At 42.2% G+C, this 11,152-nt stretch overlaps 1 protein-coding gene across 2 annotated transcripts; it reads left to right on the forward strand.

Moving 5' to 3' along the window:
* Positions 1-1,408: 1,408 nt before the first annotated feature.
* On the forward strand, positions 1,409-11,036 carry METTL3 (methyltransferase 3, N6-adenosine-methyltransferase complex catalytic subunit). Of its 2 annotated transcripts, XM_058541009.1 has the most exons (11): positions 1,411-1,642; positions 5,953-6,170; positions 6,260-6,664; positions 7,671-7,846; positions 8,395-8,611; positions 8,835-9,022; positions 9,398-9,436; positions 9,618-9,726; positions 9,842-9,907; positions 10,078-10,190; positions 10,804-11,036. In XM_058541009.1, the coding sequence occupies exons 1-11, from the start codon at positions 1,543-1,545 to the stop codon at positions 10,913-10,915; spliced, it is 1,743 nt and encodes a 580-aa protein (XP_058396992.1). In that variant the 5' UTR covers positions 1,411-1,542; the 3' UTR covers positions 10,916-11,036. The 2 variants fall into 2 exon arrangements, with proteins under 2 accessions (XP_058396993.1, XP_058396992.1); XM_058541010.1 differs by lacking the exon at positions 9,842-9,907 and having other exon boundaries at positions 1,409-1,642.
* The last annotated feature ends 116 nt before the right edge of the window (positions 11,037-11,152 follow it).

Raw genomic sequence — 11,152 nt, forward strand, 5'->3', positions numbered from 1 at the left:
TGTATGTGGGACTCAGCCTCAGCATGGCCACAGAAGCGGGGCGTCAGTGTGCGCCCGGAATCCAAATCCAAGCCGCCAGCAGCGGAGTGCACGCACTTAACCGCTGAACCACAGGGCCAGCCCATTTCCCCTGTTGTACTCTGAATAAGTTGCAAGCTCTTTACTCAGGTAACATGTACCTTTTGCAATCTGGCCTCAAATATGGAAACATAAATATCCTCCCAAATTCCCAAATATAATTCTCTATGTTCTAGCAAACTAACCTGGATTAGCAGGACATACAACTTGCTTTCCTAACTCTAGCATAGACCTTTGCTTTTATCATGTCATTGGCCTGGAATTCTCTCCTATAGCTTCAGTGAAGCTATAGCTGTCACTTCAAGCCTGAACCTTGATGCCACCTTCTTTCCAATGCCTTCCGTGGTCATCTTGGCTTGGAGTCCTCCTCCTCTTTGCAGTGACATTTATTTGTTAAAGCCTATGCTCACGCTGCCTTATGCTGTAAAGATGGTTTGATATTAATAAGCTGGGTCTTAGTTTCTTTACCAGAAGAGAAATGCTCTGAAAACCAGAGCCATGCCTTTTCAAGCTATTCTTTCTGACACAGTGTTTGGCATCATGTAGCCATTTGATAAATCAATGGTTCCCAAATACTTCCATTCAGAGAACCCCATTTAAAAAAATAAAAAACGAAAAACTTTTGTATTTAAAAGTTTATTACACATACAGAGAAGTGCACATACCAAAATGTTTGGCTCAATTAATTTTCATAAACAACATACTCATGCATCCAGCTCCCAGAGTAAGAAACGCAATGGAACCACAACCTCAGAAACCCCTCTAGTGCCTCCTTATGAGGACTTTATTTTAATGTATTACATATCATACTTGTAGATTTGGTGTAAGTAAGAAGAGTGAGAATATGTAGTTGTAGACCCCTTATAATATCTCTGCTCCATCATTCCTCGTTCTCTCTCAAAGAAGCACAGATACAAACGCACACACCCATAGACTGGAAACCAATGTAATAGCTATATCTTTGTAAATGAATGCATGGAAACATAAACCTACAACATCTTCAGTGGAAAAAGTATATTAGTATCAAACTGTCAAAAGGAATGAGTGATCCTTCGTTTCAAAAATCTGTACGACACGTGCTGCTCTACGTGTACGTTCACAACCCAGCTCAACTCACAGGACTCCCCTCTTGTATTTATAACATGGCCGCATGCGCGTCTACAAGCAACATGGCCGCTCTGCCAGGCACCAACATGGCAACCACAGCCTCACCGCACCCGGAAGCACGCGAGAGTTCCAATAAAAAATACATCCGCCATTCTGCCAACACCTAAGGCGGCTCTCTTTTGAGCTTCAAAGAGAGTGCGAAGCCGGAAATGACCTTTCCATCTAGCGCATCTCCCGGGATTTCTTTCCGGTTAGCCTTGGGTGTCCGCGTGAGAATTGGGTATTTCCTGGAGCTGGGACTGGGAGGTGCTAGTTCGCCGCGCTTGATTCGAGACGTGTCTGGGTCTGGAGACTAGGATGTCGGACACGTGGAGCTCTATCCAGGCCCACAAAAAGCAGCTGGATTCGCTGCGAGAGAGGCTGCAGCGGAGGCGGAAGCAGGACTCGGGGCACTTGGGTGAGGCGCGGGGCTGTCGGGGCCGATGCTTACCCGGGGAGGGCGGGAGGGAACCCTGGAGAAAAAGACAGCTCCTGAGTCGGTGCCGTTCCCCAAGCGGCCTTTTCTGTAACACCCCGTGCGTTGGTGCTCTTCTCCTCCCCCTCAGCAGCACAGACGCCGCGCCCTCCGGCAAGTAGTCGCGGTTCCTTCCCACCTCGGGACGTGGTACGCCCAGTTCTCTTTCCCGGGACGGGCGCCCCGGCCCCACCCCCGTCCTCCTTACTGACTCCTAAGTCTACCAGATCGTCGCCTTTACTAAGACCTCTCAGCTACCTACCCCTCGAAGCAGCAGGTCCCCTTTTTGTTGCTCCCATGGCGCTTTGTTCTTCCCTCGGTTATAGCTACTACTTTGTACTGGTCATTTCTTTGCGACTATGGACACCGTGAGAGCAAGGACTGAACCTTTATATCCACAGCGCCCAGGTCAGTGGCCCTCGGTGTTGCTAAATGAGTAGAGGAACTGGCATTGTCTTTAGGTATTTACATACCGAGCAGGAATCTGAAAATATTTGTTTTTTGCTTTTAAACTTTTTCTCCCCTCCCGTTGCCCGCTATGTCACAGTCAAAACTTGAAGGAACCTCAAAAGATTGTCAACTCCTGCCCACCCCCTGTCGCCAGTACAAGCCCTGAATTATTTAAGGCAAATCAACTATAAAGATCTGCAAGGATAGTGAATCCAAACCACCCTTGTGGTAGCTTGTTCCAATGTTTAGTAGTATACTCGAGTCCATCTCTAAATCTTGTGTTAATACATATGAGGCCCGTGTGCTCATATTGTGGCCCCTGGAACTAGAAGATGCCCTGGCAGGACTCTGACACCATAATAAATAAACATCTATTGAGTATCTACAGTGTGCATGAGTTCCAGTTAGACAAAAATAAGTAAGATATTGTCCCTGCCCTCGAGGAGTTTGAAATTTAGTTGAGGATAAAGGATTAATACTTAAAAAAAGTTAGAAATACAATATGATATATGTAAAATGCCAAATGAATGAGTCCACAATGAGTTCAGTGAAGGGAGAGGTAGCAAGAGTTGGTTTAGTCAGTGAAGGCATCGGGGAGGAGTTGGCACTTGGAATTTGGTCTTCAGGGCTGTATAGGACTTAGATAATTACAGAGAAGTTAAGAGGGCAGGGTGAGTAGAGGAAGAAGTGCAAGTCGTATGATCAGGGATTAATTAGCAGTCAAGCATTGGAGTAGTTACTGAATTACCCAAGAGGGAGAATTTTTTTCTTGATAATATAAACTTCAGTTCCTTTGATGTCTTGTTGTAGATTCAATTTTCTGGTTTTTTCTTATTCTTTGGTTTCCTCTGTTTCTAAGACTTTTATTTTATGCAAATCAGTTTTAGACAGAAAATATAACACAGTTACGTCTCTGTCATAGACAAATGACCCAGTTGCTTCTTGATTTATCACAGACTTCTGTTACTGGGCTTAAGTACCTCATCAACTTTTTCAAATACAGCATTCTGGAAGAAATGATTGAGTCATTTCTCCCTATATATGTGTGTTCCTGAAAAATTGCTTCTGCAAAAGCCTGCATTAAAAATAGCAGGGCTTATAGAAGAAATAGCTTTAGAAGAAGCCTGTTCAAAACCTCTGTAACTTTGTTACTAGAGCCCTTACAATATTCTACTAAAAATGCTAGCATAGTTAAATCTCCACTGGTGTTTCTACCTATAATGAAAGTCATTCCATCCCCACAGCCTATATACCCTGGGGCTCCTACTTCCTGCTTCCATCCAGCAGTCTTGTTTTTGTTTAACCAAGGGAAATGCCTTTGCAGTTTATTCATCTGAACTTGTAGCTTCCCAGATAGGTTAACATAGTGCAAAGTGTAGCACTTCTTGAAGCCACTAAACCAGACACTTCTATTTTTTAAAAGGCATTTCTGTAGGATTCTCACCTTTTTTCCTTAAGGTATTCATGTGTTTTTGAAGTTTTTTCTTTAACTGTGAGAAAATTTGCCCCTGACCACTTCAGAACATTAACATGATGAGAAAAAATCATGTATGAACCAGCAAGTTTTCCATGTTATTCTGACATTCCCTTATTTATTAATTGCATATGAGCTGATTTGCATTGAATAAATACATTGTAGGAAATCAGATTTTACTTGGATAATATTTGAGAGAAGTCAGAGACATCTGTTCTGTGGACTGTGTTGTAGAGGTCCTCCAGGTGGTCATCAGGTAAACAACAGTGGGATGTGGGCTATCCGGATGAGTTGCTCAATCAGCAGAAAAGAAGAGGGGCTAATGGTTCCATTCATTTATAACTAGAAACTCACCAATTTACTACATTTGGACACTGTAGGTTATTCAGTTTTCAATGTACGTTATTTTAGTAGGAGGTAATGTAGCCTTGTTCTGTCACCTCCCCATATTCTCCACATGGATAGGCTGTCACTGCATTTTAGTACCCTCGGCCTCTTGCAGTGTAGAAAGATGTAAAGCCTTGGGTAAGTGCATTTCTTCTAGGAATATTTATTTAATTTGAGTATGGAGTAATTTGTTTTCCCTTCAGCAATGGCAATTGGAAAAGGGGACCTGAGGATTCAAGTAGTTGTTTGCTTTAACAAAGTGATCTACAGAGTTAATTTTTTAAAAACCACTATATCAGTGTACTACATCATTGACTACTTTGTGTTCAGCTTTTTCTGTCATTTTTGTGACAAATGACATCTTTTATCTGTAGTTTGTGGGTTTTTTTAATTCCTTAACAAGTTTATAATTATTCCTCACTATACTTCTGTACACTTCTCCATTTCTAAATTCATATTCTTTAGATGAATGAATCTAATTGCTTGTAGTCATTTTAAGTTCCACTTCACTTTTCCATGGTTTTCACCACACTTTGGTATTAACCAAACTTTGTGCATATGCAAACCTAACCACTAGAGCCTTGATACTTTATCCAGGTCCTTGCTAAACATGTGTAATAATTTTGACAACAAGATTATATTCTCCCTTGAATATAAATATTCTTTTTTGGATGTAAAGATCTCTTGACTTGTACATCCAGCTAATGATGCATGGTTAAGACTCCTAGTACATCCACCTAATAATATGGTTAAGACTCTTGTAAAGGTATTTTTGAGGTAATGATTAAACATATATTGTGTTCTGTCCCGGAGCTTTGGCTGGCCTATTTGGTACTGTGGGAATAGGTAGAGATGAAACACATAAATTAACCCAGCCCAGCACTGTTCTTTCTTTCAATTATTTTGGTTATTTTAAAGACTATATTTCTTTGAATGTTAGAATTCTTAGGAAAACATCTTGAGAGTTTAATATTTCATCTGTATTTTTGTGTGTGTGTGTGTGAAGAAGATCAGCCCTGAGCTAACATCTGTTGCCAATCCACCTCTTTTTTGTGAGGAAGACTGGCCCTGGGCTAACATCCGTGCCCATCTTCCTCTACTTTATATGGGACGCCGCCACAGCATGGCTTGAAAAGCGGTGCCTTGGTGTGCGCCTGGGATCTGAACCTGCGAAACCTGGGCCACCAAAGCGGAGTGTGTGCACTTAACCACTGTGCCACTGGGCTGGCCCATTTCATCTGTATTTTAACTAAATAATCACAGATTTTAGGCTTTCCCAAAGGTAATATTTTGTCCTAACTTGAGTTTCTTAAATCTTATTAAGGTTATGATGGCTACCCAGCTTGTGAAGTAGTAGAGTAGATGATAAAAATACAGTTAGGAAATATCACTTGGGCTTCAGCAAAGTTTTGTAAGATTTTGGTGTTTGAGTGTTAAAGTTCACATCATTTTAACCCCTAACACTCTCATTTTATATACCCTCTGATGTCCAGTGGCCTTAATTCATTAAAATTCAAACTCTACTCCCCAAAATCCTCTGATCCCAACTTAGGTTGTTGAAAATATTTCTGGATTTTTAAATTCACATTGATTATATCAGTTGTCATTTAGAGTGACTGAAGGAAGGTGGTATGGACCTTTAAATCTACCGTGCTGCTAATTTATTTACTTTGAAGCACAGCAAGGACAAGGAATTAGGAAAACAATTCTCACTCAATAAACAAAAGGTAAGTGGTTCCCAGAAAATCCAGGATTATCTTGCCAAAGCAGTAAATACTTGAGTATGATTGAGGAAAGGTTATCTAGTGCTAAATTTGGTCAGAGGATTTCCTGCATGGAATGAAAGAACTGTGTGCTGTGAATACTGTAGAATTTGACTCCTGAGGAATGTATAGACTGACAGTGGTTCCCCTTTTTCATTTTCACTTCTCTTCATTCCTAGATCTACGGAATCCAGAAGCAGCACTGTCTCCAACCTTCCGTAGTGACAGCCCAGTGCCTACTGCACCCACTTCTGGTGGCCCTAAGCCCAGCACAGCTTCAGCAGTTCCTGAACTAGCTACAGACCCCGAATTAGAGAAGAAGTTGCTACACCACCTCTCTGATCTGGCCCTAACATTGCCCACTGATGCTGTGTCCATCCGTCTTGCCATTTCCACGGTAATGACCTGATAAGACAGGGTTGGGATTCACCACTTCTTTTCTTCAGTTCATGGTCCGTGTCTTATTGCCCTCCCCTCCTTCCCTAGCCAGATGCCCCTGCCACTCAAGATGGGGTGGAAAGCCTCCTACAGAAGTTCGCAGCTCAGGAGTTGATTGAGGTAAAGCGAAGTCTCCTACAAGATGATGCACATCCCACCCTTGTGACCTACGCTGATCATTCTAAGCTCTCTGCCATGATGGGTGCTGTGGCAGAAAAGAAGGGCCCTGGGGAGGTAGCAGGGACTATCACAGGGCAGAAGCGGCGTGCAGAACAGGACTCGACCACAGTAACTGCTTTTGCTAGCTCTTTGGCCTCTGGTCTGGCCTCTTCAGCATCAGAACCAGCCAAGGAGCCAACCAAGAAATCAAGGAAACATGCTGCCTCAGATGTTGATCTGGAGATAGAGAGCCTTCTGAACCAACAGTCTACCAAGGAACAACAGAGCAAGAAGGTGGGTAGATGGAAGTGTTTCACACACACACTTTGAGTTATAGTTGTGGTTGAGAGGAATTTACCCTTAGGGCAAGGAGCAGTTCTTAGAAATGAGGGTTTAGAGCACTGGTTCTCAACTGGGGGTGATTTTGCCTCCCTCCTTCCCCCTAGAGGACATTTAGCAATGTCTGGAGACATTTTTGGTTGTCAAAACACAGGCGTGCTACAGGCGTCTAGTGGGTAGAGGCAAGGGATGCTGCTAAGCATCCTATAATCATAGTAGGACAACCCCACACAGCACACAGTTATCTGGCCCAAAATGTCAATAATGCCAGTGTTGAGAAACTCTGATTCAGAGAAGCTTTGTCATTGGATCTGTTTGGAAGAACCACCAGATCAAGAGAAAAGGAATCTAAATATAGAATCCAAATATAGAAATAGAGAAGAAAGGAGAAGAATACTGGAAAATAGTCATATGTACCAATAATTATGGAAATTGATGATTAAACAGTACGAATTGGCAGTGTAGTAGTTCTGAGTATATATTGGATCCACATGAGTTCTCATCCATTTGCTACTTCTAGCTGTGTGAACCAAACAAGTTAGTTACTTCTCTTGAGCCTTAATCTTCTCATCTGTAATGTTGAGGATAACCAGCATACCCTCTCATAGAGTTGTTGCATAGACTCTAAGCTAAACAGTAAAGTGTTTAGCACTGTGCTTTGGTTCAGTACCTAAGAAATATGTGTGGTTTTTGTGGGAACGAATGCTTTCCTGGGGAGGGGAGGTTAGCTTAATGCTTAACAGTAGGAACCAAGCTGCTTATATTTTAATTCCATCCCAAATGCAGATTTGTGAGAAAGGACTAAACGCGTGACAAAGCTCTTCCAGGGTTCCAATTTTCCCATATTAAGTTAGCTCATTTACCCCTTATAGGACATAAATGTCAAGTAGTATTTACAGAGGTGGTTTAAGGGCTAATTTTATCTACAAACCCTTTAAGTCCAAGGCTGCTTCTGTCACAGGTCAGTCAGGAGATCCTAGAGCTATTAAATACTACAACAGCCAAGGAACAATCCATTGTTGAAAAGTTTCGCTCACGAGGTCGGGCCCAAGTGCAAGAGTTCTGTGACTATGGAACCAAGGAGGAGTGCATGAAAGCCAGTGATGCTGATCGGCCCTGTCGCAAGCTGCACTTCAGGTTTCTTGGGAGGGGGAGAGGTGGGATGGGTCTCCTAGAAGTAATCATTCCTTTTCAGCACATTCCTTCCAGTCATAGGGGTTCTGTCTTTAATTCTGTTATTTAGTCTATAGTTTGTCTAAGACCTCCAGACTGTGAAGGTATACTTCTAGAAGTAGTGTTCTACAGGAGGGAATACAGGCTGCACACCCAAGTAGATACGAGATTTTTTTTAAATGCTCCTTGCAAAAGCAAGCCATCTGTGTCTCTGAGCTCTTAGGTCAGTGTTTTATTCTGCTCTAACCAGCCAGCCCTTCCTTAGTTCCTGTCGTAAGATAAGGAAGTTGAGTCTTTGCTCAGAGAGGAATTATAACTATTCTTTAGTATAAATTACGGATTTTCATGCTATCTGCCTCCTTTCTCTGAAAAGTCTTGGAGAAGCTCTAATGATAGAGAATATCAGGAGAGGGTAATAAGGCAGGAAATTTTGAAACCATGTGGAACTTGAACTGTGGGATCTAACTTTGGAACACCATCTTGATTCTGGTTCTCCCTTTTTATTTCCCCAGACGAATCATCAATAAACATACTGATGAATCATTAGGTGACTGCTCTTTCCTTAACACATGTTTCCACATGGATACCTGCAAATATGTTCACTATGAAATTGATGCTTGCATGGATTCTGAGGCTCCTGGGAGCAAAGACCACACGCCAAGCCAGGAGCTTGCTCTTACACAAAGTGTTGGAGGTGATTCCAATGCAGATCGACTCTTCCCACCTCAGGTACTTGTCTGCTCAGAAAACTTTAACTTATGGACTTGTATCTGAGTAGGTCAGCCATACATGTAGGAGAGCAGAGCATAGCCAGCAATCTGTCTTGCTGACTGGGAATGGAGTGGGACAGATATGCTTATAAGGGAGTAGGAAAATCAAGTGGAAAAGAGGGACTGGGGCCATGAATCTGAGAGTGAAGGAAGGGAAGATGACCAAATACCACCTCATGCAGTGGATCTGTTGTGATATCCGATACCTGGACGTCAGTATCTTGGGCAAGTTTGCAGTTGTGATGGCTGACCCACCCTGGGATATTCACATGGAGCTGCCCTATGGGACCCTGACAGATGATGAGATGCGCAGGCTCAACATACCAGTACTGCAGGATGATGGCTTTCTCTTCCTCTGGGTCACAGGCAGGTAATGCAGTTCAAAGACATGTAGGTATGGGCAGATACAGTACAGAGTGAGTACTGGGTGGGAATAAAATCCTGGGTGTTCCTAGCCTTGCTATTAAATTTATGACTGAGTCAGCCTTTTTTTCCTACTGAGACCTAATGCCTATTTATAACACAAATACCTTGAATTCTATTTAACTCTACATTTGTTCCTTGTGAAAGGTAAGGCCATTGAAAATACTGTTTTCTCTGTTCATTCTTAGATCCATCCTATTGCCCTAATGGTGTTTTGCATGTTCATGTCCACTGAATGTCTACTGAAAACAACACTTATCTATCTTGAAGGGAGAAAAAATGTGTGCATGGATGTAGCTGTTTAACCCTTATTTCTTTCTAGGGCCATGGAGTTGGGCAGAGAATGTCTGAACCTCTGGGGGTGAGTAGCGATCATTGAGTTGCTTTCTTTTGAGGGAAATACATAATTGCTGTAGTTGAGATATGGGTTCCCTTGCCCTAGAGTATTCCCTATGATTCCTTGCCTCTGTAGAGTAGATGGTGCTTCCCCTAAACTGTGAAAGCCTGAGTAAAGCTCTAGGTCTCTTTTTTCTGCTCCACAGTTATGAACGGGTAGATGAAATTATCTGGGTGAAGACAAATCAGCTGCAGCGCATCATTCGAACAGGCCGTACAGGTCACTGGTTGAACCATGGGAAGGAGCACTGCTTGGTGAGCAGCAGTGGGGCCCAGTAGGTGGAGCAAAAGAGGAATTGGTGGATTTCTTATTGAGAAAAAGTTCAAATGCTGGGGTTTCATAAGATAATCTGTTCTGTGTGGTGAGCAGGTTGGTGTCAAAGGAAATCCCCAGGGCTTCAACCAGGGTCTGGATTGTGATGTGATCGTAGCTGAGGTATGTGCTTCCCCAGGCATCCAAAGCTTCCACATTGTAATTGGTGTCAGTTATTCAAGTCAGGTGTATTCTTATCCCAGCTTCTCTCATTTGGATTATAAACATAAATGGAAAGGTCTAGAAGTGCAATCTTGGGTAACTTAAAAGTAACTAGAGCCTTTATTTCCTAGGTTCGTTCCACCAGTCATAAACCAGATGAAATCTATGGCATGATTGAGAGACTATCCCCTGGCACTCGCAAGATTGAGTTATTTGGACGACCACACAATGTGCAACCCAACTGGTAAAGTGACCAGAGAACATGCTAGCCTCCAAGGCAAAACTCTGTATGGTCAAGGACAGAAGTTAGTAGAGCTCCACCTCACATTCCCCTAGTCTATAAATGGGTTTCAGAGGATTCATAAGCCACCTATGCTTGTGTTTAAACTGTTTTATGGGACTCTACAACATTTCATTGGAAACCCAACAGGTTTTAGGATTCAAACCACTGCTCTCTAGGATCTCCAACTCTTAAAAGATCTTCCTCAGTTATCCTAATAGGATGTATTGAAGCTGCCCCCTGGTGGTTACTAAGAATCTATTTATAATCTATCAACAATTTTAGTATCTTTCATCCTGTTAGCAGAGCTTAAAGGACATGCTGCTAGTATTTTACTTATCCAAAGAATACTCACTGGTAGCATCAACTTTGTGAAGTAGGCCTGGTTTGCCATCCTTTAATTCCTAACCAGTCATACTGCCATATACTATTTTAATATTAAGGTCTTTTGAAAAGAATTGGCATGAATATCTGATGAGATGATAGGCAGTCTTAATAAAAGTTATGCATCTTTTAACAATATTAAGTCTTTTAATGCCAAGATTTTTGGTTTGCTCCTTCTTTCCCATTGCTTCAGGATCACTCTTGGAAACCAACTGGATGGGATCCACCTACTAGACCCAGATGTGGTTGCCCGGTTCAAGCAAAGGTATCCAGATGGTATTATCTCTAAACCTAAGAATCTATAGAAGCACTTCATCACAGAGCTAAGCATCCAGAGCCGTGGCTCCAAAGGCTGCACCTGAAAAGTAATATTTGTACAGTAGTTTTTTTCCTTATTTAAATAAAAAGTTTGTATTGTAGTTGGGATTTCAAGGTCAAATTTTGGCTCTGCCACTTAACAACGTGTGATCTTGTGTAACTCATCTCTCAGTATGATTCTTTATAAGTAAACTGGGAATATTAGCTACCTCACTGGGTTGTTG

This window comes from Diceros bicornis, chromosome 5 (genome assembly GCF_020826845.1).
Source record: "Diceros bicornis minor isolate mBicDic1 chromosome 5, mDicBic1.mat.cur, whole genome shotgun sequence".
NCBI lineage: Eukaryota > Metazoa > Chordata > Mammalia > Perissodactyla > Rhinocerotidae > Diceros > Diceros bicornis.